Below are 27,111 nucleotides of genomic sequence, written 5' to 3'. Positions count from 1 at the left end.
TCCCCTAGCTCAGCAACCAACACATGCCTTAAACGTTCTTGGCCACACTTTATATGGAACCATTGCCTTGCCAGATTGAAGACAGCTCCCTCCCTACTGACTTGAGGTCTGGTGATGGTCAGGTAACGCCAGGTTCTTACATCGTTATTATCCTACCTCTAATGTGGACAAGTATACATGTGACCGATGATGTTTTGTCACAACAAATGACTGCAAAAGTGTCAAAACATTGTTTCTCTGTTCTACAACACAGATGTAAAACCAATTCTAGAAAGGGCCAAGTGGGTGTCGGTTTTCCTACCAGTCAGTGAAGACGACGCTATTTCATTAATCTGTTCTCATGCAACTGTAATGAGTTGATTTCAGTCAGGTGCTGCTTGTTTCACCTCATTGTTTCAGTTGGAATGAAATCCTTAACCCAGATGGCCCTTTGTGAACTTGGTTTGACACCTGTGTTCTATAGAGAAATGGAATTCCACTTGGTACAGAACAGTATTGGTGATTCTTGGGCCAATCTAGTAAGGTTTTCAAAGCTTAGGGTTGTCAATGTGGAGACAGTCATTACTGAATTTTACACACTAATCCCTCGTTTTCCCTCAATGTTTTCATCCGTCTCCTTCTGAGTGGCCGGCCCCATGCAGTGTGTTGACGTCCAATTGTGCCCTGACTTCTGCCATTTTTTATCTGTCTTCTGGTTGCGAGTTTCAGCGTAGATTTAGACATTTTTATGAACTTTGTTTTTATACCTCAGAAAAAAATCTCCGATGTAGTGAAGCCGCGAAAGTTGAAGCCGTGAAGTGAAGAAGCATCACAGAGATGTGGATGTCTTCTTTTTTTCTGTAGGAGCAACTATTTTATTAAAAACTAGTGCAGTAGTGTGCATAATTTGGTTGATTTGTGTCTAAGGCTGGCAATTTTTTCTCATTTTTATACAAAATAATTTCTATAGTTTACATCTTGTTTTTGTACTACTGTTTTAAATATAAACAGTTGACCTTAAAACCAAAGGATCTACCGTATTTTCACGACTATAAGGCGCACATAAAAGTCTTAAATTTTCTCCAAAATAGACAGGGCGCTTATAATCCAGTGCGCTTTATATATGGACCAATACTAAAATTGTTATCACGATAAAATAAAATAAATCAGTCGATAGGACAACTATGGCAAGCAGCCCCCGACTCTACTATTTTCTCGTAGATAAAGTACTGCGCAGTGACTGCTGGGATATATATATATTTTTTGTCAATACACCCAATGGATTGTGGCCTGGCTATCGGCATCAACACAGTTGCGAAGCATGGAAGACAGCATTGGAATAGTTACGCTAGCTGCTAGCTACTATTTGCGAATGGATAATGGCCTGGCGATCGGCATCAACACAGTTGCGAACCATGGAAGACAGCCTTGGAAGAGTTACGCTAGCTACTAGCTAGCTACTATTAGCGAATGGATTGTGGCCGCCTGGACGAACGTATTAAACTCAGCGTTTTCGATGGACAATTGTTCAATTCGGACACAGAAAATGAGGACTTTGATGGTTTTGTGGGTGATGATGATGTGAGTACATTGTAAAATGGCTAAATAAAGTACAACCGAACTCAGTCTTGCTTCCGTTGCCTTTTTAAAAACGTGTTTTTAGCGTGCGAGTGTAGCGTGCATATGGTGCATGTAGCACTAAATTAGTGTGTTCGCCGTTGTAGTATATTGATACAATTATTGCAAAGTTATCACAGCCGTCAACCTGGGTGTATTGACAAAAGGACTATATATCCCAGCAGTCACTGCGCACCGGAAATAGCGTCTGGGGCTGCTTCCGTAGACAGCGCTATTACGGTTCGATAATCATCCATAAATAATGTGTATATATATATATATATATATATATATATATATATATATATATATATATATATATATATGCCATGCCTGGCTGCGTCTAAAAGAACAGTGCGTCCTTTGTGTGTGTAAAATACAGAAATAGCACTCGTTATTGACACTGCGGCTAAAAATACGATGCGCCGAATAGTCGTGAAAATACGGTACTCTTATACAGAAACAACAAATGCATTGTTTCAAACCTTAGCTTTAAGGCATCGACTGATTTGTAAAAATTACAGGATCTTTTTTGTATCGCAATGATTTACAGATTTCTAAAAATGCTGGGATCTTTTTTTGGATTGTGATGATTTACTGATTTGTAAAAATGCTGGGATGTTTTTTTTTGTATCGCGGTGGAAGCTGTTCAAAGGTTTTTTTTGGTTGGGAAGTAGCAGTGGTAAGGTGTCCAGTGTTATAGAGTAACAACTCTTCAGTACACTGTGGTCAGTCTCACAGTGCCAGCATGCAGCTTTTACTTGGGCTCTTGACATCACAGAGTTTAATCCCGCTGACTGGTTAGAAACTATAAACTAAACAATTGTAACCGCACGGACTTACACCCACAAGCGGGCGCTCACGGGGGGATATATTTTGATTGTAGCTCAGCAATAATTAGTCCCCAAATGGTAGTTGACATATCTTAAGAGACAGACTGAGCACCATTACTGGTGGGATCATGTAACTTGCTGCCAATCTTTGTTTTTACATAAGACACATTGACACACAATAATCTTTTTGGGTTGCATGGAAACATATTGTATAAATAACCATGCTTAGACAGATGATCGAAAAAAGTAAGAACTATAAGATAAGTAAATACTGCATGTATAGAAATATGTAGTAATTCATTTACAACATTTAGCGTATATTTCGGAATATAAGCCACTCTGTACTTTTTTTCTACGTTTCACGCTGCATTTAAAAAAAAAAAAAGGAATCATCTTATTTATTGTGTTTTGTGACAAATTCAGAAAATATTTTCTCATTATGAAATAGAATAAAACTACTCTGTGGCCTGGCGCATCATGATTACGTTTGAAAACGATTGTCACTGAGACCTTGTTGTCAGCCACTCCAAACTGCCATTATATTCAATTTGCAAATTAGTGTTGTGCTCTTATCCTTCCCAAACATTGGAATGGGGACATAGTTTCCTCATCTGGATCCTCTTAAAGGAGCTGTAATCATCCCAGCAGCTGTGGTGTTCCTAATTGAGATGGTTGATAACCTCCCCCACCAACCACAGTCAGGCTCAATAACCATGACATAATCTGTCATTACAAGGCAGCGATGGAAGAAGCTGGGGAAAAAGAAAAAAATCCCACATTTCAAGGGCTTCAAATTACCACATTGTTTATTTGCAGGTCTTTCACTTTCCAGTCATGCAAACATTTGTTTGGGAAACAGATTTACTAGAAGAAGGACATGCACATGAAATATCCACTTTGCCATGAGCCCATCGGAAGGGGAACCCAAATAGCCTCTTCGGGCTGTGCCCGGCTGGGACCCATGGGTGCTGGCCCTCGCCATTATGCCCTTCCTCAAGGGAGTTTAATATGTTAATTAATAATAGTTAATACATGGAATAATTATAGTTCTTTTTTTCCAAATGTATTCATCTATTTGGTTTCATGAACTTGCTTCCATGTTGAGATATTGTTTATAGTTTTGTTCACTGTACCAGGAACTGTTCAAACAGTGACAAAGGTTCCGCATTGCTCAGAATGCGAGCCACATCTAAATGTGTTTTATTTAATGCCGTTTTCTTTTTGAAATTAATAAATCATAATTTAACATGTTTGAAGTCTTTCCCTTTACAAAAATAAATCCTGATAAATGAGGTAAAAAGAAATCAGTGAAAATCATGGATATGAATTATTCTAATACTTTTCCTTCCTGAAAAAGAAATGATCATTTGAGGCATATTGCTTATATATTAACAGCACATTTTGAAATAAACATCGAGGGACTCTCTTACCTCAACGCTGTTTTGGCTCCCCAGGGCGATTCAGATCCAGGTGATGATAGCCCATTTGCTGACACGGTGACCCTGGAACAGAAAACTAGCAACATCGGTGGAACTAGTGGAAAAGTCAGCCTTTGGATGCAGTGGATGTTACCCAAGGTTATTGTTGAACTTTTTGCTCCAGACCCCAAACTCAAGACAGGTATGTGTTTCTCTATCTAAAATGCACTTAAGTATGTCTATTAGAAGTATCCAAAATTTATGTGTCAATGTATCAGCAGTTCGTGACAACCCTTTTATATAAAGCGTGCCAGTTAGTTTAGAATCAGAAGTAGCCAACTCAAGACGAGCATGCCCGTAGATATCATATCAAATATATAAGGCTAGAAAGTCTAAACGCAGAGTCAGCCCCGCAAGTAACTGACGGTCATTTTGTGTTGGGGTGCTATATTGGCAGCCTCTACTTCAGTGGAAGTAAACTGAGTAAAATTCTTCCCTGAAATCTTCTTTAATTGCTGAATTTAACTGGTTTGTTGATATTTTATTTCATAATAACTGCATCTCTTACATTTATATCAAACCAACACAAATGAAAATTGGGTGTAAATCTAAATTTTGAGATATGAGCAGTATAAGAACATACCAACATCTCCCTACCGCAAGTTTGCAGGTCTTGCAAATTTTAAATGAGATGGGGTCTAATCGAGACAGGTGTGTGAATAGACCCAAAATCAATTGTCCAAATTCTTTTTTGTGGGGTCATACTTACAGAATGAGCTGAGTTAAATCATGTATCCCTCTTAAATCATGATTGGAGACTATGAGTTGCTGACGACTACCAATGAGGGCATGTTCTTTCCACACAACATGCCTTGTTTCCCAATGTTAAAACCCACTAGGACCTTCTGCGTTTCTCATAATCCCCACAAGGCAAGAGTAACAACATGCCCTAATTTCATTTCTCAAGCCAGTCTTGGACTGTGACTTTAGCAGTGGAAACAATGACAACGATCTGCTCAGCTCATAGCTTGCCTTACAACAATCCTAATCAAGTTCAGCGCATGAAGCTTATTTTGCCGATGGTGGGTAGTTAAGTTTTTCACACAAGATGTTTTGAGGAATGGGAATAGTATGTGTACAGTCAAATGCACAGTCTTTATGACCAATCAGTATTGGGTGACATGCACATTCCTTATTTTGGCAAGCTGATGGTGCACTGCATACTCAGTCATTTTGCCGTCTTACTCAATGTCTCGTTTTTCAATATGGCTCTTTCTTACACACTGGGAACCAGTGTGAAAGTATTGAAACAAAAGCTGTAAAAGCTCCTCCCATCATTAGCAGTTTTCTAGTTGAAGGATTCATGTGGAGTTAAGCATTTTTAATGCGCACGTCAGTACTTTCAAATATCATCAATTATGACTGTTATTGTTTCCTAACAGAAATATGTGTGGTCAGTGAACTAGAAGACCTGAGTGCCTCAGTAGATATCCAGGATGTATACACTAAGATCAAATGTAAAGTTGGCAGTTTCAACATTGACCACTACAGATGCAGGTATAGTATTGTTAGCACACATCCATGATCACAACATAACACTTAACCTAATGGGGAAAGTTAACAATGCTTAAAACCCAAGTAGTAAAAAAAATACTACCACCCACATCACATGCAGTCTCTCACACACTTACGCACATGCATGTATGCTCACGCAGTATTACAATGTTTTTTTTATTTTTTTAACTTTAATTCACTCATTGAGTTCACCTCACCAATGCCAATAACACTTTTGTGTTCCTGGTCCACCTTCGTGAGGGAGATTCTGCGGATTATCACCCCGTCGTCATCGTTTTTCCAGACTGCTTGAGACCAAAAATTGGATGGACGATTTGACTTTGTTTTGGCCTGGCCCAAGGCTGAGTCACAGTGCAGATGAGTTCAGTGAGGCCATCAGTCATTTTATTTGCGCCTGTGGTGTCTGAATTGATTTATAGAAACATTAACACACAGAGGGAAAACCTCTTGGCGTTGTTCCATGACATCCTAATATATAGTAATTTTTCTCCAAGTCAAGATGCATTTGGTATTTGATGATTTACCTTATCCACTGAAATTATCAGAGCAAACAAAGCTAAACAAACCGAAGCTGAGACTAAATTACAGTGTATTTGTAATTGCTGTTTTTCTTTCCACATGTGCGGGGCTGCAGTCTCTTTGTTTTTTATATTTTCCTGGTCGTCCTAATCACATTTACATCATTTGTTAAACCGGTACTTTAAAAGTGCCCACTACGTACAAACTTGCCTTAGGTCTACTTAGCGGGAGGCAATTCTCCCCCTGCCGTAGCCTAAGAAGATAACAATCCCAGCTTCTTGGATCCCATTCACCGTAATGAGAGTGTGTTCCCAGATCTGTGTGCTTACATGCCTGTGTAAATATGTTCTTGCTTCAAGTGTCTGAGCCAGGCAGTGAAGTGGGAATGGAACCATTTTCATGATTCCGGATTGAAACCTATCATTGGTAATGTGTATGTGATCGAACCACTATAATGATAACAGGAAAGGATTCTGATTTGCCAGATTTAATCACCTTTGCTGGTTTTAAAACATTTAAGTATATGAGAGTTGTATGTTCCTGATTGGTCAAAAGATGTTGGAAACAATTGACTAAAGGTGAGAGGTATTCTTTGGTTGTTGTTGTTTTTTGTTGTTGTCATCGTCTGAGTTGACTACACCTGGCAAAATGTGTTCCATTAGGGTTTGTTCCACTACACCAAGCCAGGACGATGTTGGTGGTTTGAAGCAATTTTCTTGTGTTAAGAAGTCATGGGTTATTACGTAATCTTACCTCCCTCGACAAGTGTCTGCCCAATTCCTGCTAAAACTCTGCCAAACTTAATCTTTGTTGACACCCAAGAATTCCCCAAAAGATAGTGAGCCAATTTTCACTTTCCCCGATTAATTTTAATGTACATTAATAAAACCCAGTAAACTACCCATACATTTGGAAGGAAGAGGCTCTTCACAACCCAAGACGGGTAAGATCCATCTGCATTCCTAACACAGACGAGACTCAATGGGCTCCTGGCCACATCTACAAGAGATCCCACTGGGATGAAAGTCCATATTCATCATTCTGAATCTGAACAGATAATTGTTTGGTATGCTTGCACCCAGCCCAGTTTATTGTGTGCAATTGGTTGTCTTAAATTACACCTGACTGAGAAATCTTCCCATCTGGCTCTTGATGCCTCACTGCAGAAAAATAGTAATCTAGTTAGATCACTCCAGAATTAGATGTTAATATATCCTTGGAGCCTAAATTTGATGAAACTTTAAGAATAAGAGAGAAGCTGAGGATGGAGAGAAAAGGTCAGCAGTCCTTTGGAATAGTAGTAACATTTAGGTGGTTATCTGACATTTCCTTTTAGATATGAATGTGGCATGGAAAAATAACAATATAACAATGTTCAGAGGTACTGCAAAAGGGAAATTAATAAAAGAGTGACGCAAACAAGCTAGCTAAATTTTGATTAACAAAATGCTAAGTACAGTATACAATGTCATGAAAGTCTTAAACCTCTTTCTTGTTTTTTGTTTGTATTTATGTATTTTAATATTTCTGACACACAAATGTGTCAGTTCATCAAACCAATATTAATATCACACAGAGATGACGCAAGAAAATTTAAATTGCAGTTTCCAAATATCCCACTCATTTGCCAAATGTCAATCAAGTTGCTCGTTTCGTAAGCCTACATGACTCGTGTTCCATGCCAATGAGGGTTGGTGAGTGTGTTCGCTGGGCGAAGCATCTCTCGGTCACATTTACGGCACGCCTTGCTCCCACGTCCACACTGGTGTGTCTTTGCAACCACATGCCCAGTCATAAGAAAATGTCTTTCGGCCACATTATAAGCCACTGAGACTTCCCAGCAGCCCAGGATGTTTTTCATTTCCTTCATGCTGCTTCCGCTGGCTGGCTGTTTCACTATTCATTATAACACAAAGCCCAAATTACATAAAACACACAGACAGCCCCAAAAAATATTTTAGGGGGTTTGTGCCTCATTTTTGTTACACATTTGATGAAGAAGTTGCACTGATGGCGCTTCATCTTTATATAGTGGAAGGAGAAGCCATAAACCCGGGTTTTGACTGTCAGTTAATACCTGTTTAGTCCTACCTCACAACATCCTGCCATCTAAAGAGGTTAAAAAGTTTCTGATTGTAGCTCAGCTAACTAACAGTAATTATTGCTCAGTCTTCGCAAGAAAGATGTCAAATATATTCCCTTCAAACCGTTGGTTGTTCGATGGAATAAAATTAAACGTATAGATATTTTGTAACATGAAAATTATTATCAGTAACAGAATGCTAATATTTCTTTCATTATTTGGCATTTCATGACAGCATCACAGAAATCCTACTTACATTTTGAGAGTTAAAAAAAATGACATATCTGACACCCACCCGTGCCCCTGAATTGAGTTACGCTATATAGGGCCTTTATCTAATAGTCAGTCACAGGTCATTTAAGTTATCATCAGAGAGAGCCACAGAAGGGACATGTGCTTTTTAGCCATCCCAGAAAATGTGTTTGCATACTTAAAGTCAAAACCAGGCCTCACAGTTTGAACTTGTGATTACTATACCAAATAGAAACAAATGAGATGAATGCTGTGTTTATCATAATGTTAATGGATTCATTCTGCATTTTTCATTACAGGGCTATTACTGTGTGCCACAACAATAATCCGATGCCCGAAGGAATAATCCGGTTTCATATGATTTGTAGCTTCTTGCATTAAAGCAATATTATGGAATTGTGACAGTCTTGCAATTAGTTCCAGATGCCCCATTAAAAATTAGCCATGTGTGTGTCTTCAGGCCAGGTCAAGGCTGGCACTCTGGGCTTTATGAAGGACTCCTTCTGCAGTGCAAGGAGACAGCTGTGGTGAGACATCTGCCTGTCTCACAGGATCCAGCATTAAGCCTCATAATAATATACCGTATTTTCACACCTATAAAAACGCACCTTGTGATAGGGCGCAGTCTTATTTGCGGGTATATTTTCTGGGTTTTTTTTCAACACTTTGGACGCCTCGTCCGATATGGCTAGCATGAAACTAAGCTAGTGTATGTTATGCTAGTTGGTAGCGTACGTATGTTATGCTAGCCGCTAGCGTATATTAGGCTTGGCACTAGCGTGTTTTTTTTAAAGACAGCACGAGCAAAACTAAGTTTGAAAATGCTTTATTGAGATCAAAGGTACACCCTGATATAAAGAGTTCAGCGTTTAACATGCTAAGCTCCGCTGTCAGTCAGAGTTGTGTATTCGGGGAACTTGATTCCAGCTTTGGCGAAAGCTCGAACAACAGTGCTGGCCGACACTTGAGTCCAGTCATCCACAATCCATTGTAACTCACGACATGCATCACTCCCAAGCCTTTGATTCTCCTCGTTGTTATATCGGCAGCGATAGTTCATTCCAAATCGTCACGTAACTCGTGCGACGCTTCTTGCCCGAACTACAATGTTGGCCATCCGTTAGCAATCCGTTAGAAATCTTTTAGCAATCCGTTAGCAAAGCTGTTAAATTGTGTTCGATCCATGGCTTCAGTCCGTTTTCCAAGTGTTCACACCCACATTGTGTTGTCATTCACGCCAGGCATTTCCTCTGTATATCTCTGATATGCTGTTTCTTTAAGTATTGAGAGTGTTTTTGAGGGTTAAGAGCGCTGCAAGCACACGGAAGTCAAATGCCTTGCCACTCCGCTGGGATGTTTTGAGTGGATTTACTGTAATGCTTGGAATGCGCGGGAAGGCTATTTTTGAGGTGAGCGTCCGCTGGGTTGATCACAATAAGTAGCGTGCCGGCAAGAAATAAAACCAGTTACTCGAGCGGTAAAGGCCATACAAAAATTCAGTTTAGTGCACAGACAAAACGCACCGACTGATTGGGCGCTTCCACCATTTTAGAGAAAATTTTAGACTTTTAAGTGTGCCCTATAGGTGTTAAAATACGGTATATCTGCCATTCTGCTGCTCTGAATCAGGGTTCTTAATATCTGCTCCTGCTGGACAGAGAGGAAAAAGACTTCATGCTTCTGGCTTTGACTCAGAGTGTCCAGACACGTTGCATTGATATACACCCTAAAAACTAAGAATACAAGAACAGTGTGACATGAAATGACACCCTCTGTCTCTCCAGTGGTTCTGATTGTCTTCATAATCCGTTGGAAGGAAACTGTTGACATAGCCCTCCAATCTCTTGCTGTTTAAAGCTAATACTGTGGATGGTCTTATACTTGTGACAAATGCTAACAACAAACAAATAATTGCAGGGAATCAGTATATGGCCATTTTAAACAGGGCAGTGATGTGCTTAACAAAATATATTTTCTGAAATTCATTGGAATTGCATTTGTATTGTATTCATAGCAGGTTCTCGTATATGACCATTAAACAGTAATTCTGCTGTTTCAAGATGGTATGGTTTTCCTGGTTTTACTGATTGATATTTTTTCTCCCACCTAATTATCTAAAGGAAACAATTCTTTAAAATTCACTGAAATGACCTCATGTACAGTATGTTGCTGTGGTTCTTTCCAATCAAGCACTGTTAAATTCCCTCCTTCTCTTGCTCTTACTGTCCTCTTTTGCATCTATTATCTCTCTCCTCACCTCCAGTACGGAGGACGGTGTTCGTCACAGCTGTGGAGGAGTGGTCCTTTCTTGCACTGACAAGCTGAACAGGCGCACTGTGTTGGTTCGACCAGTCAGCAAGCAAGAGTCTTTCTGCCAATTCTCTGGCTTTTTCCCTCCTGTAAGAAATTGGCTCTTCTGCTTTATAGCATTCCCTGCTCTGCTTTGTCCGTAGTGGTTTAGGTTGTCTGTGTTCCTTAATTCATATCAATCACACGCAATATTATTTTCTAGGAATTATGTGACATTCTGAGGGATGCACAATACTTTTCTTTGCTTACATTTTTTTAGGAAAAATTCCAGAACCGAATCTTATTTTGTTCCAAGCTATTTTTATTCATAAATTGAAATAAACATTTTAATTACAAATTATTCAAGAGGCGTTTAATCAGTAATCAATCAAGGCAACTGTTTAATCCATTGTAATTGTTTAAGTAAGTTGTCTATCAATCACGTTACATTATTATTAAACATATTTATGGCAGAATTCATGATAATGTTGCAAAAATATAAAACATTTAAATTCGCTGTTGTCACCTCAGAAACTTACATGCACAAATATATAGCACAATATCCCTATTTTTTGCATCTTTTGGCATTTATTCATTAAAAAGGCCTCATAATTGTTTCAATTTTAAATGTCCATTTCAAATTTTAAAAAACAATTGTCATTCGAATGGCATATTTCTGTTCAGTTGAATCATAACATTTTTGTTAGGTTTTTTTCCCATGATAGTCAGCCTATTTAGTTACCGATGTCAATGGACATGATTCCATGTGATAGTATCTGTTTTATTAATCGTTTATTACAATAACAATATTAACATTACTTTCCATCCTTTTTACCACTGATCAGACAGCAGCAAAGGTCCTGGAAGGCTCTCACCAGCAACATGGATTCTTGTCCATTACCTATACGCAGGCTGTCACTAAAAATGTTCGGCATAAACTTACCACTAGGCCTGAGCGACAACCACGCAGTGCTGATCCGCTAGCAGATGGCTCACCGCAATATCTGAGAGAAATCCTTCTGACAGCTCAGCCCTTTGACGTTGTGCTCTCATGTCCTGTATTAACTACTGTTGTTGGAATATTTCAGGTGAGAAATGAGAACAATAATAGCAAATGGGTGTACAAATTTTCTTTCCTTCAAAGTTATTCTTACGTTCTTTTGATTCATCTTGATCTTGACTGGATTTTTAAGACAACAGTACCAAGACGCTACAAAGACCGCAGAAAGTCAGTAGGCCAGCCAATGAGGAACCATACTTTGACTTCTCGGTGTTTGCCTCTTATCTACATCAACACCAATATGATCAGGGTTTTCTGCCCTAGAGTGCCTGAAAAAACTGCAACACTAGGTAAAACACTGTCATTTCAATCTTGACTCATTTCTGACCATGACATATAATGCTGTTTATTGTGCCAACAGGTTGCCATGTGAATAAGGAAGACACCTTGGTGCTTAAGTTGGGGTCCCTTAGCATGGCTCCTCAAGCTGATAACCCCCTCGCTCGCACTGTGCTACGCAAAGACCTCTACCAGTAAGTTTATTTTTTTCCCCCGTCCTTATGAATAAGTCCATGCTATTTTAGAAAAGAGTTCTATTGCGCTGTTATATTGATGTATTCTTTTTTTTTGTCCAGCGTAAAAAAATATGCTGTAAATGTCATAATCACAAACGTGATTTCCATTAAGTGGAATGCAAAAAAATAAAATGTAAATGCGAACAATCCAATCATTTAAAACCCCTGAATAAATGGACTTTACTATTAAGATAACATATTTAATGTTCAAGGTACTGGTAGAACGTCTTAAAGGTCCTATGAAATGGTGTACTTATCAAAAATGAAAATGGCTGCTCTAATAGGATTTTACATGTAGGAAACAAATTTGTAACTCAATTTTGGCTGTTTTTGTGTGTGTTTTAAACCATTTCATAGATGTTCCACCCAAAATTTATGATGGTTAGCAGTCCGTGATTTCCATTGTTGTACTTTGCACTTTTTTAATGCTCCACATTTATTCTTTGGGAGACAAGTCGGGACTTCTAGCAGACCAGTCTAGTACTTTCACTCTTTTACTATAAAGCCACATACTTGTAACACTTTCTGAATATGGGATACCATTGCCTTGCTGAAATAATCATTGTTATCCCTGAAAAGAGTTTTCTTGTTGGCCAACACGTGTTGCAACCTCTAAGTGCACTTCAGTACTAATGGTGCCCGCACAGGTTTAAAAGTTACCTATGTCATGGATGCTAATACTATCAGTTTGTGATATATTTTTTACGATGTAAAAGTCCAACACACTCAGCTTGGCTGAATGATTGAAAAGTTTGCGAAAAGAATAGAACCTGTTATGGGGGGGGGAAATTGCTCTCAGTAAACTTTCTCTGGTGAGTGGTTGCTCTCAATGCAATCCTATGTACGTACTTCACAATAAAGCTTGTGGCTGTGCCACAGTTAAGCTGCATCAGCAATGACAAAGCACAATGAATGACATCTTTAGGGTCTACAGGGTCCGCTGGCTCAAACAAAAGGCACATATGGTTGAAAGCTGCTAGGCCAGGAAAATCTGAACTTCTAAGGGGAATGAATATCTCTGCACAAAATATATTTCCCTGCTATAGGCAGTGCTGAGGATCTGGATTGTGTCACAGCTGCCAGGAAACCACAGCCCCACATTGTGTCTGTGAGAAAGCATTTGTTTGAATGGGCAGATATGTTGCTGGCAAACATATGTAATGGGGGATAAAAGTGATGCCTAATGCTTTGTGCAGCTGCAACTAAGATGTGTGCTGACACACGACGTAATGTGGAGGGGGGAAAAATGGATGACAACACTTGCTTTAGCCAGCAGGAATGTCTTAAAAGGAGGATAATGCAAGCAGCAGGCAGGCAGAGAACATCGCTGCTTAGGAATATGCCTCCCAACCTGTAACAGATATAGGGTTAAACATGCATGGTACTGATCAGTTACCATAACTACTGTTTCACTGCCTCCTGTCTGCTCGCTTTTTTTAAAATCCAGTTTTACTATTTTTATTGCAAATGTTTGTGCAGGATTTACTTTGGGTTCACACAAAGGTATTGACCATGTTGTTACCTTGTTCAAAGATGGCTGATGAATTTTTAAACATGAAAGTAATCTGTTGAAAGCGAGAGAGAGAAAAAAAACAATTCCTTCCCCAATAACAGACTTCCAATTTCTATCTATACTGACCTGAAAAGTCTGCTTCTGATAGTTTAAGGTTCTGTGGTTGTGGTGCTACATCTCCTCAAAGAGAATGATGGGCCTGTTCAACGCTCTACCCGGACTTCAACTAAATTATATTGGCAGAAGGTTTTTTGCATACACTTACAGTAAATGCACAATAGATTCGGTGATATGCACTTAACATTCTTAAAGCTGTGCATATGTGTGCAATCATTGCACCACATACTGTGCACATTCAAGATTCATGTTTCGCGGTAACTCTTACACTGACCAATAACCATTTGTTGTAGTCTACATGCATGAGTGCAAACAAACCACATTTGGAGTCACCACTTCCCTTTCTGAGTGGAACCAAGGCCTTATGCTAAACTACTTTGTGTGAAATGTATTCTTGTCTTAACCAGGCATTATCTTCTCTAGCTTCCTCGTTCATGTCCGAACATCTATTCAATAATGTTGTTGCATTTTCATTACTAAGAATGAATGTACTTTTTCTGAGCTGATTCATCTTGCATCTGATCCTCTGAGAAAGTCACAGTCACAGCTTGTGATCATGTAAACATGTGTTTACAAACTATAACCATATGTGGCTGCAAACACACTATGTGCCAGTAGCCATTTGCCGTAACTCTGCACAAAGCCCACCTTTAATTACATTTGTTGACATAAGTGAATGACTAATCCCAGCCACAGTTACAGTGTTATTGTCTTCTGTACATGAAATTGGTTAGAATGTCTAACACAGGGTTTGAGTTTAATGCCACCCTGGTAGAAAAGAGGCCCGCGAAGGAGCGCGCTGTTGTAAACATTCTGACAGAGGATATTTAGATGAGGGTCCACTCCCGCTATCTCCAACTTCCATTTCAGCCTGAACATTTGAAATGTACTTTGTGCATGTTTATCACTTTGAGTAGATCAGCCTCTTCAAAGAAGGCTAAATAAACGTGTGCATGTTAGACCGCAGCCTTAAGTTGGTATCCACGCCGCGGTTCATTTGGTAGCAGTTTACAGTTTAATTTGATCTTCTGATGTTGAATGGAGTTTCCATAAAAAAGGAGGTCCCCAGCGGCTTCTCTGCTAAACATGAATTATTACACAGGCCTCAAGGCTTCCCCTTTTCCCTCCCCTCTCCATTTTGAGCTTACAAGGCCGCTGTCAATTTACACAGCTGAAATCATTTTCCTGTCCTGAAAAATGGTATGCATGAGTGCCGGTCCGAGGAACGTCCAGCCTGACTTTCTTGTGGTTTTGGTCCTTTTCACTATCATACAGATTTTTTTTTTTACTCCCCATTTGAAATGTGTGTTATTTTCTTGAGCACCCAATTGAAAGCTTGTGTGATAGGGAATTACAAATACACTGGCAATAGGTGCAATTATGGAGAATCATTTATAAAGTAATAGTGAGTTAGTTAAAATCTGACAGTGATTTTGATCATTTACTTTCCCCCTAAAAAAAGTGGAGAATACTGTTTGTCTTCATTATAATTAACGTAAATTCGTCAAATGTCCACAACTATAAACTTGTATATTATTTGTGTAGGCAGAGATCTAACAACATTTTAATGTCTGCAACTGTATTACAACAGTGGAAATAAGTTTATTTTGTAGTCTAATATAGAATATAAGGAAAAAAAAGTCAACTCATATATTGAGTACTGATTTGTGTATTTATGTCTTAAGCGTTCTGCAAATTTCCCGAAAAGTCCTACATGACATAGCTCTAGATTCCATCACATAGCTGTGACCTCATGGTCTGTCTGCAAAAGACCAAGAGAGCATCCCACAGTGCCTTAAAATATGTGTTGTGTTATTTTGTTTTCATTGGTGCACATGTCTGCGTTTCTATGGTAATGGAGGGGAAAACTTCTGCTGCTGTGTCAGTAATAAAAAAAGAATAAAGCCACAATAATATACTGTCTACAGGCATAATATACTGTCCACAGACATTCCAGTCTACCTATTCCTTATAGGTTAAGAACACTTTGCTGCTCACTGTTTTCCTATGCTATATTACTTTCCTGCAATTTATAAAACTGTATAACCAATTTGATAGTTCAGTCACTGTTATTTATCACCTCTATTTTACAGTTCTTGCCTCTTTAACATTTCTTCATTTTCTTTTTCACTTACTTCTCTACACTCTTCTTGCAGCAAGAAACTTAGCATTTACTATAAACTCAATTTAACTGTGACTTTTTAAAGTATTTTATATATTTACTCTTACATTAATCATTTTGCATGTGCAAATTAGAATACACATTTTAGTCCACATCAATATTTCCATGGCCAGTTACTCTTAAAGGTGTTATAAATGATTTTTTTTCTGTCTTCCTCATGGCAGATTGTTTTGCGAGCTTTTTGATTGTTGTTTTTGGCCTCATTGCACCATCCCTGAGCAGTTTTCATCTCAAATAGTCCTTACTTTTTGGAGGGATGTCAAATCTTGGTATTGTCCTATTGTGCCATATTTTGCCCACACAATGATGACTGTTTTTAAAGTTATATTCAATGTCTACTAAATTCTGCTGAACAATAGAAACACTGCAGATGTTTTAGAAGCACTCTGTGGACCGTGACTTTTTCTCAAAGAAAGTCAGGAAAGCCATACAAGAACTGTTGAACTTTACTATCTTAGTATATATTTTACTATATTATCTAAATTACCAAAAATGTTTTAGTTAGTGGAGTCTCAAGTATCATGGGTTTGAAAACAGATGATTACATGCTCAAGAAGGAAATATGCTTTTGAAGTCCCCTTGAAAGTTTAATTGCGTAGATATTGTAATTATTATACACTCACCACCTAATATTTGGTCAACATGTTAACATTAACATCTGTAACCTTTTGTCTAAATTAGATTCAATCATTACTCCATTTCATTATGAAATTCTTTTTACTAATTCCTTATTTAGTGTTTGGCATGATTAAATGTTTTACAACTTAAAATAATTTTAAATAAAAATTTGGTATTAGTTAACGACAAAATAAGTAAACATGGAAATCCAGTTAAATTGTTTATTTTACTCCAAACCTACATGGCTTTGTGTGACGAGTGTTGCCTCCCGCCTCCTACCAAATCCGAACTTAACTGTGGTAACCGTACCAAAGTTCAATTTATGTAGCTCCACCAAGGCCTAACACTACCACATTGTTTTCTTAATTTAAAAAAATTAAAAAACTTAAATAGGCTCTGCCTAAATGAAACCGAAATATCAAACAATAGACCTCATGCCGAGAGCTAAAAAATATTTATATTTGTGATCTATCCATGTGAAAATGTTTAAAAATAATTTCTTCAGGACTCCAGTGAACCATAGAGGGAGCCAATATCCACAAATAAGATGAAAAAATGAAAAATAGAACCGTGGTGACCTGGCTCAGCCAAAATTTACCCAAGAATGCAGTGAAAACTCATCAAGCGGTCACAAAAAACCTACAACAACATCCAATTAATTGAAGCCTTTGCTTGTCTCAGTTAAGGTCAATACTCATGAATACATCATAGGAAAAAAGATCAGATAAAAATGACCTCCACACCAGTTTCAAGACAAAAAACCACTCGTCTGAATTTTGCCAGAGGAAACCTATATGTTCCCACTGACTTTTGGGAAAATACTGATGAGACAAAAGTCAATGTTTTGGAATACATGTGTCCCAGAACATCAGTCTTAAAAGTAACACTACATTTTAGGAAAAAATAAACATATCAGCCTTAAACTATAGTTGTCGTAGTGTGTTGGTCTTGGGCTGTTTTACTCTACAGGACCTGGGAGACTTGCTATTACAAATGGAACAATGAATTCCTCATTCTACCTACTGTATTTATTCGAGTATAACATCCAAAATGTTGTACCAAAAAACTGAAGCAAAGTTCGGGTGCGCGTTATACATGAATCCCAGTGAAATACTGCCCTCTGACTGTGAAAAAGATCCCTCGGCAGCCGTTATAATGGGAGATGTACAACCTGTCTTTGTTCGCCAAATGGGGCGCGAAAGCCCGTTCTATTGGGCGGTGCTGACATTTAAAAAGAACTCAAGAAGAATGGAATCAATTATTTGTTGAGTCTGATGATGATAAATCAGACTGAAAAAAATATGATGATGAATTAGACTTTAAGGATTTAAAATTGTAAATTCCATTTGAGAATTGTGTTCATACTGGTAGTTTGTTTTACCAAGTTTCCATATCATATGTTGTGAATAGATGTTTTGTCATGGTGACATATGTTCAGTATTTGCCAGTTACCAGTACTGGTGCCTTTCTACTTTTTTTAATAAAGACAACCAATTTAAATGAGGCTATTATTCATTCCAGGGCAAACTCCACACTGTCTAGACCAGGGGTGGGCAAACCAGTCATCGAGGGCTGCGGTGGGTGCAGGTTTTTGTTCCAATCGATCCAACACAAACAGTTTAACCAATGAGGTTTCTGCTGAAACAAGAAGCACCTGACTACAATCCACTGATTGCACTTCTAAGATACCAGATTGGTGGAAGGGATTCCTCTTATAGGTTGGAACGAAAACCTGCACCCACTGTGGCCTTTACTGGAATAGTTTGCCCACCCCTGGTCTAGACTGACCACTAGTCATCTCTCTTCCTGTTTAACTCAAGGCCCTAAAAGGTATTTGCAGAAAAGAGTAGAACCAATTGAAATTGTCAATACATTGCTATCAAACAAAAGTCAAACTTATATATCATCTTGTGTGGTGATTGTTCTTACTGTTCTTCTAATTCCATTTAACTGTCATTCTAAAGTTGTCCCACAGCTCCGCCAACAGACTGTATACAAGCAGAGAGTTGTATAACAGGTCTTGTTTTGTGGTGTCTGCTAACTTCTGTGTATAGTTTGTGGTTCATTCCTTAAATATCTGTAGACTCTCTGATGGTTTTCTCAGGCTCTTAAACTCAATGAGATGGTTACAACATAACACTTTTATTCTCCCAATGGAGTTCTTTGTAGGAGTTTAGAAAAAAGTCTCCAAACGGAGGGTCCCACTTTACATTGTGTAGCAATATTGTTGGAAGGAAGACAATAGCAATGCGGGGAGATTGCAGCCCACCCAGTGGCGGGCGGTGCATTTTCTGGTCGCGCCTTCAACGTATCAATCCAACCCTCAAAAACTATTTTATTGCTATAAAACCTCTACTGCAGCTACAGCTGCGACACATAAAAATAATCAATAAATTAATGCACAAAAATGGGGTAAAATACACTTCCTAGCAGCATTTCATGATTAAATACAAATACTGGAGCTTTTCAGACATTAAAACCAGGCCAGGGGGGATTTCCCCGGGAAAAGACAGCGATGAACGTCAATGGCGTACGGGCAAACATTGCCCGAAAATGGGGTAAAATCCAGCCGAAAACAGCATTTATTGATTAAATACAAATACTGGAGCTTTTTAGACATCAGAACCGGGCCCGGAGTATCATTTCCCCGGTAAAAAGACAGCGATGAACGTTGATACGTCCATACGTGAAATGACAAAAAATGCACTAAAATACTAAAATTAGGTAAAATCCACTTCCTAGCATCATTTATTGATTGAATACAAATACTGGAGCTTTTGAGACATTACAACCAGGCCAGGGGGGTGATTTTTCCCGGGAAAAGACAGCGATGGACGTCAATGGTGAAACACCAAAAATTAAACTGGGGTAAAATCCACTTCCTAGCAGCATTTTGTGATTAAATACAAACACTGGAGCTTTTCAGATATCAGAACTTGGCCCACAATTGAAATATTATTTAGGAATATAGCCATATTTGTAATTTTACTCACCAAAAATCCTTTTTACACAATATCCATCCTCCTTTCTTTCTTCCTTCTTTCCTATCGCCATCGAAGCTAATGATGAAAGTCGAGCCTGTCCTGTCATATTTCCGGCATAGTCCGTTTTGAAAATGGCATTAAATCAACACAACAATATACTATTTGCTTGTAGAGCTAAGTTAGCGCGCTGAAAGTGCCCCACACACCATTTTCCCGGCTGTAACAGGCTTGCTAGCTTCGGAGTTGACCGCCCTTTCTTAATGATGTCCATTTTTTTCCTGAAAAAGTCCGTCTAGAAAATAGCTTTGTGAGCATACAGAATCTATTTGTTTTTGCTTCTGTCGGCCATAGTGGGTGGAGTTTGCGATCTCGGCTGCCTCGGTACTGCTTTGGCCCGCCTACTAGCCAATCATAGTTTGTGAAAGCAATGACATGTCCCAGCCAGCAAAATGCTAACACCTATGAAAAATCATTGTGGGGTTGCCAACTCGAAATCTGATTGGTTAAAAGCAACAGTCTAGTTTAATGCAGAAGAGCCCGCAAGAACTGATTGTGCAGGCTTTGAGGCAGATCTGATCTGGCAACAAATAATGGCTGAAATGTGATTGGTTAAATGCTTCAATATGAAAACACATCTGGAAGCAGTGCAACCAGGTGGAAAAGCAATGAAAGGAAGCTAACAGACCATTTGGAATAATAACTACGTATTGATGGACAAAATATAATATGATTCAGATATTTCTTAGGCCAGCAGAGAAGGCCTTGAAGGCCCTGACGGCCCGCCACTGAGCCCACCACATGCAAGTAAAAAATAATAATAAACCACATTAAACTGTTTTCATTCTTTTTGGTAGGAGCTGTTGGTTTTGGAACTTGGTCTAAGGTTTTTTTTACCTGCCTGGGGATTCTTAATTACCTTTGTAAGGCAGAGGGTTTATTTTAATTTTGAAGAAGATTGATTCTTGTCCGTTTGATGACATGCTGATCTTTTCTGCTATCAAACTGGGAGGTCGCAGAACTTTTTGTTGATGATAATGATTTGACTCCAAATATTTTAAAACATCTAAAACTGGAACAACAGTTAGTACAGCAGCCCTCCGACAAGGTTGAACTACAAAAAAGCACAAACATTATTGAGACCCACATTTGTTTTTATTTGTCTGACCACATTGAGGCAAGTTCAAGTTTGTGTAAATAACAGAGTATGCTATTACAATAACTGCAATGGCCTCACCACTTCAAAAAAAAGAATAACCTTGTGCCTCCAACTTAGTAATGTACACAAAGGAAAATCGATGTCACATTTCACCAATGTACGTCTTGCGCGTGAACATTTTACGGGACTCCCAGAAGGAATTGTGAATGGGATCAACATAAAACTTGGTTGAAAGTTTGTAGACACGTATGTAATTGTAGCTCGAGGAAATTAGATTACCATACGCCGCTAACCAAGCGAGTGGTACGTTTGGTGTGTGACTCGTGTTATGTCACTACTTGAATGAAGTGTAAACTAGTGTTCAGGGTGGGTGAAAGACATTAAATGGGATGTTATGGGGAAAAAAAAACATTTTTACATGTTCAACGCTGGACTATGGAAAATGACATTCAAAGCAAAAACCTTATCCTTTGAAGATTGTGAAGGCTGTTGTAAATTGGACACTAATAACACTTAACTGAGGAAACCAGATTAAACGGAGAAAATCAGCATAGTCAAAGGCATAATTTACAAACTCCACAGAGCGAAGTCAGGGATTGAACCCTCGATCTCAAAACTGTGAGGCAGACGTGCTAATCACCAGGGTCAACGTGCCTTCTCACTCCATTGTTATTTTAATCAAATGTGTTGAACTACTATTCGAAATCAAATTCAAATTTTCACTGATGTTTTTCAATATGATTTTTATTTAATAATATTTTTTCCCAATTTCAAGTTATATCAGAGACAATTTTGTATTTTTACTTTCATCAACAGATGGGTGCCAACAAGGCTAATGTAAGGATGAAAACAGCATGCTTACAATAGATATCTAAAGTTACGTGGAATTGAGGGGCTTGGTGTCTTTCATTGCGATTGCCTTTCCACTACAACAGAAGTACATAAATGAATAAAAATAATTGCTTATTCATCGTTTTTTTCTGGATATGCAACAAAATTAAATTAAGCCCTCCATAGCGCTTCGTATCGCATTTCATCTGAATTGCTAATTTCAGATCTATAATATTTTCACCTTATCTTCAGAAATGTTTTTCTTAGGCCTAGTTGTTCCTTTTTTTAATCCCCTCGTTCGCACACACACATCAATGTTATACACTATGAAACATGGTCTTCTACAATCCTTGTTTAGTCCATGATTTTAGGTGAAACTGCCTTATCTGCAAGCTTTCCGGAAACTGCTTTTGTGTTTTGGCATGCTGCTGTCATTCAGGTCAGGGTACATGTGGACAGATGTCAATGGTTTGACCACTTAGTTATGTTGTTCTCATAAAAGGGCCTGTTCAAGGGGTTGAATGTTTGACCACTGGACTGTGACCCCACTCATCTTTGTGTGTGAGTGCATCAACTTCATCCTGAAGCAGGATATGAGGCTCTAAGAATATATACCCTATCAAAAACTAGGAAGCCTAACTGCAATATGTGATACACACATTCTCCTGTCAGTATGTGATGTATGCTCACAAAGCGGGAATACTGTGTGGGTTTTTTTTTGTGTGTGCTTGTGTGTCAGTGTGTGTTGTCAAACCCCAGCCGCGCACATTATGGTGTTTTTGTTCTTTTTCTCGCTGTGCATGACATGTTGATATTCTGGCATCCTGTGGTTGGTTTGAAGCTGTCAGGGAGCCTCTAACTGGTCAGCCACACAGCATATCACACACCAGGTGGTCGGCAGCGTGTCGCCACTAATTTCTCTTTCGGAAGATTTACCTTGAAATATCAGAATCTGAGCAATTCATCTATATACAAAGCAAGGACTTTGAATATACAGTTCACAATATACAATTCAAAAACGTTCACATGGAAGAATTCTTGTTTAAGCTTGCAAGTGTGTGTGCGGTCAGGAGTTACCTGACGTCTGCACAGTCGAACATTGCATCAAAGAAAAGACAATTGAAGGGATTAAGTAGGGAAGAAACCCCTCAAGAAAGAAAGAATGTGCAGATGCTTTTAAATGCCCATGTGTGAAGCCACAAGCATAGCTCTGGGAAACCATTGAGAATCCAGTGGTAATTGTCTAATGTGTGTGTAATGACAGGCATATTGCAACCGCAGGAGGTCTAACCATACCAAAGAATGTTTTTCCTTTTTTTTGTACCTTCAAGTCCTTGAGGCGGGCTTTTGGACATTTACACTGTCCATGGCTCACTTCCTTTCTACAGTAGTGTATTTGTTAGGGTGTCTCAGTGGGGAAATTACTGCATGGCACGCTTGGTTGTTAACTACATTTTTTATTGCAATTTCAGCCAGATACAACCCGTAGTGATTTACATTACATACAAACAGCAGAATTGGTGGTGGAGTGGTTAGCGCCTCTGCCTCACAACTAGTTCTGGGGTCGAGGGTTTGATCCCAGGTGGGCCTTTACTGTGAGGAGTTTCCATGTTCTCCCCGGGTTTGCGTGTATTTTATAAGGGTACCCTGGTTTCCTCCCACATCCCAAAAACATGCATGGTAGACTGGTTCAACACGCTAAATTGCCCCGAGGTATGAGTGTGACAATGAATGGTTGTCTGTCTCATTATGCCCTTTGATTGGCTGCGTACCAATTCAGGGTCAACCACGCCTAGTGCCCATAGCTAGCTGGGATAGGCTCCAGCACTCCCAGGACCCGTGTGAAGATAAGCGATTTGGAAAATGAATGAATACAAACAGCAGAATTCTCATACAAAACCATTTCGAGATTTCTAGTGTGCAATTCTATGTTCTGTGCATGTCCGTGCGTGGGTGTCATTTGTAGAGTTGAATTAACCACAGAGGGAAATGTGAAGCCACCACATGGACAGTTCTACTGTGGTGGTCCTCTTTACTCTTTCCAAAGCGTACCCAGCACACATACATGCACACATGCAACAGCCAGCCAGTCGGTACCCGACCCCCCTCAATTTATGACTGCCCAGCTCCAGTTTCACATATGTAATCATAGGAAAAAATACTGTATTAATTTAAACAAAATACTTTTCTATGTACGGTTTATTCATGTTGTAAATGTCACTGTCACTGTTTAATTACCATTTTTCCTCAGTAATGATAAATGCAAGTTTTAATGTATCATGTTTGTGAATTCACTACTTTCATCTCATTATTGAGAAATAATCAAGGCAAGTTTTTTTTACTCCTTGTAAGGTCTACCCATATGTGTGGCTAGTAGTGGGATCATTCATATCATAAAATGCCATGATCCATTCTGTTTTGAAGTTTGAGGGGGAAGTGGGGGGTTGTAATGGAGGAAAGACTCGGACATTGTCTGATCAATTATACATGAAAGTAGAGATGTGCACATCAAATACTAACAAATCATATACATTGTTAGAACAGAGAATATATACATATATATACATATATATATATATATATATATATATATATATATATATATATATATATATATATATATATATATATATATATATATATATATATATATATATATACATATATATATATATATATATATATATATATATCACAGTTTATGGTACACATTATAAGGTTGTTAATTTTTGGTGGCTATACAATATTCTCCATGTCGACACAGATATTCTTAACATCTGGGAACACTTTTTAGTGCAAGACCTGTCCAAGTATTATTTTAAAATCCATACATCTTTTTTTTCCCTCCTTCCTCAATTAATAACCTTTATTCTCTATCCAACTCAAACAAGCCGAGTTCACCTTTGGATGCCTGCTTTGTATTACTCAATGCAGTGTAGTCATTAGGATGTATCTTACATGGCCACCACCTACCCCCACTTCACTGCAGGATGCTCTTGAACATTTTTACAGGTTCTTAACCTCCCGATTTAGTTGATCTTCTTTATGCTGTCACTTTCTGGTCAGATCACAGGATGCTCTAGAGCATTTCCTGCCAACATGGCTGCAGGAAAGAGGCAAAAAAATGGCCCTGTTTGATGTGCCATCTCCTCTAATGCTTTGCACCTGGAATGTGCTCTACATGCATTTTCTGTTCAACAGAAGCACTTACATTACATCCTCTCTTAGTATTCCATCCTACAAAGCTGCTGCTCCTCGAGCTCAAGGCTTCTCATTTTTTTATGTTGCGTCCCCCCCAAAAACAATTAAACGTTTTGCGCCTACAACTCACTGCCGCCCCTTTGTTTGTTTTTTTTAAATTCCAAGTACACCACTGCATAAGATTGTATCCTTGTTAAAATTAAAGAAAAGAAAGTGTATTAATCAACAATTGAGAATAAATTAAACATTTTTGCTTTACGTACACAAAACTTAACAACTTTAAAATTGCATTACATTTTGGTGAAGTCTTGGTCCGCTGAATGGCTTTGATGACTTTTCATAATTTTCCTAAAATTTGCCTTGAGATGAGAGACAAATTTGAGTTACGAGTATATATATATATATATATATATATATATATATATATATATATATATATATATATATATATATATATATATATATATATATATATATATACATACAGACATATAATAACTGTTGTAAACATTGTGTAATTTACTTCAAAGCGCTTTGCCAACTTCCCTCTCTTTGACAGATAAAAATTATCATCTTCAGAAAGTCTTTGCGGGCTTCCCTATAATGTGAACCATATTGGCAGTACACGACTACCAAATCAATATTAAGTGGAAAAAATGTTCATGTTGAAGCTTTCAAGCAAACATTTCTATAACTACAAACTGCTTTCCCTGCCAAGGGCATGCGTCACAACTCATATCACACATTGAACAATCACGCTTTGGTTTTCCATGTGAGCTCATCTGATAATGAATTGTATTTAGAGACTTTTGCCTTAGCTTTGTGTAATGTTTACGCAGGCTTCTATGGCTGCCAGTCTGGACAATGTTTCCTTGTTGCGTTCACGCTCCTTTTTTCCCCCTCTTCTTTTTACAACCAGTCGAAAGACATTTATGTTCAAGATAGTGCAATAGGACCTTTGGACAAGTCTTAAGAAAAGAATAAGTTAGATACCTTGACTACAAAGTCACCCCCTTTCCTGATGAATATAGCGAGACGTACAGTCTTGAAAACCAAAGGGGAATCAAGCTTAAGTTATGGGAGAAGCTGGTTGAGGCTAAACCAAGTACAGAAGTAAGTACAGTAATACATTGACATATGAGTGCCCCAACATACGAGAAATTAGAGGTACAAGGAAAATTCAGAGCAAATATTTGCCTTGAGATACGAGTATACGAGACAGCCTGGTGACCGAGTCCGCGAGAGGCTTATGATAACAGCGCACTGTCTTTCTCGACGCATCTCCCACGCGTAAAGAAATCAGTGCAAAATTAAGGGAAAACCAATGGATCCTCAGCAAACTGTTGCAATGAAGTGTACTGAGAAGAAAATGCGTATGATGACAATGGATACTAAGCACGAAATAATCAAAAAACGTGGGATTGGTTTACGGGCGACTGAGCTACAAGAGGAGTATTTCAACAATAAGTACCATTCTTAGACAGGATGGTATAAACTATCAAGCCTTCCAAAGTACTAACCATAATTTCCAAGCTACGCAGTGACATTCATATCGAGATAGAGAGCTACATTTCGGCTTTCATAGCCTCTGTGTGGTCTTGGATCAGGTGATAAACAATCTATTTCAGTTTTTTTCTGTCTCACTCTCTCTCCCTTCTAGCTTTTGCATATCGCAGCTATACTTAAAACTTAATTAAGGTCCAAATAGCAAAGTGCATATGCTAGCAATTTTTCAGATTGTCTTATTATTATTTTTAATTATTTTTATCAGCTCTGTACACCAGTAACATAAGATAACATTCACGTCACAAATTATTACATAATTTATAAGGGCAGAAAGTTGAAGCATTTATAATGATTTTGGATTTTGGAATGTTGTTCTTTGAAAGAGAGAAAAAAATATGCTCTATCTCTTGGTTATTGGTCTTGGCTTTTCTTATTATTGATTTTGTCACTGTAATGACTCCAATAAGTCTTGGTCTTTTCTTAGTTTCAGATAGTGTGGTCTTTAACACAACACTACATTCACCTGATTTAGCAATAAATGACTGTGTGAAAACTTGCATTTCTCCCAGCCAGATTGCATACCACTGGCCATGTGTTGAGGGATGTAATTGATAAAATGAATTAGAATGACACAGTGGGATTATACCATAATGGAAATGCTTGGGAGGAAAGAAACATAATTTTGAAGTCATCTCTAAAAAGTTTTATACCCCTGAATAGATCTAATCATATCCTGACATGTTTTACAAAAACAACTATACAATTTTCAAGCAATGTATGGAATATTTCCATAAAATTGAATAAAGAAGAAATCATCTAATCCCCTAAAGGCACGTGAATACACTGAACACAGAGGAATGTAT

General features: G+C 38.3%; 1 protein-coding gene across 4 annotated transcripts in view; it reads left to right on the top strand.

Moving 5' to 3' along the window:
* The window catches only part of vps13b (vacuolar protein sorting 13 homolog B), a 341,198-nt gene that overhangs the window by 181,006 nt on the left and 133,081 nt on the right, over positions 1-27,111 (top strand). For 3 of the 4 annotated variants that reach the window (XM_077598167.1, XM_077598169.1, XM_077598168.1), the window contains exons 26-31: positions 3,884-4,049; positions 5,290-5,404; positions 10,540-10,675; positions 11,411-11,653; positions 11,759-11,915; positions 11,987-12,098. In XM_077598167.1, coding sequence (XP_077454293.1) covers positions 3,884-4,049; positions 5,290-5,404; positions 10,540-10,675; positions 11,411-11,653; positions 11,759-11,915; positions 11,987-12,098 — 929 coding nt within the window. Of the gene's footprint in view, positions 1-3,883; positions 4,050-5,289; positions 5,405-8,736; positions 8,804-10,539; positions 10,676-11,410; positions 11,654-11,758; positions 11,916-11,986; positions 12,099-27,111 lie in introns of all 4 variants that reach the window. The other variant, XM_077598171.1, reaches the window with a different exon arrangement.

Source organism: Stigmatopora argus, chromosome 4 (genome assembly GCF_051989625.1).
Source record: "Stigmatopora argus isolate UIUO_Sarg chromosome 4, RoL_Sarg_1.0, whole genome shotgun sequence".
Taxonomy (NCBI): Eukaryota; Metazoa; Chordata; class Actinopteri; order Syngnathiformes; family Syngnathidae; genus Stigmatopora; species Stigmatopora argus.
This window is presented reverse-complemented; position numbering and strand designations above follow the sequence as displayed.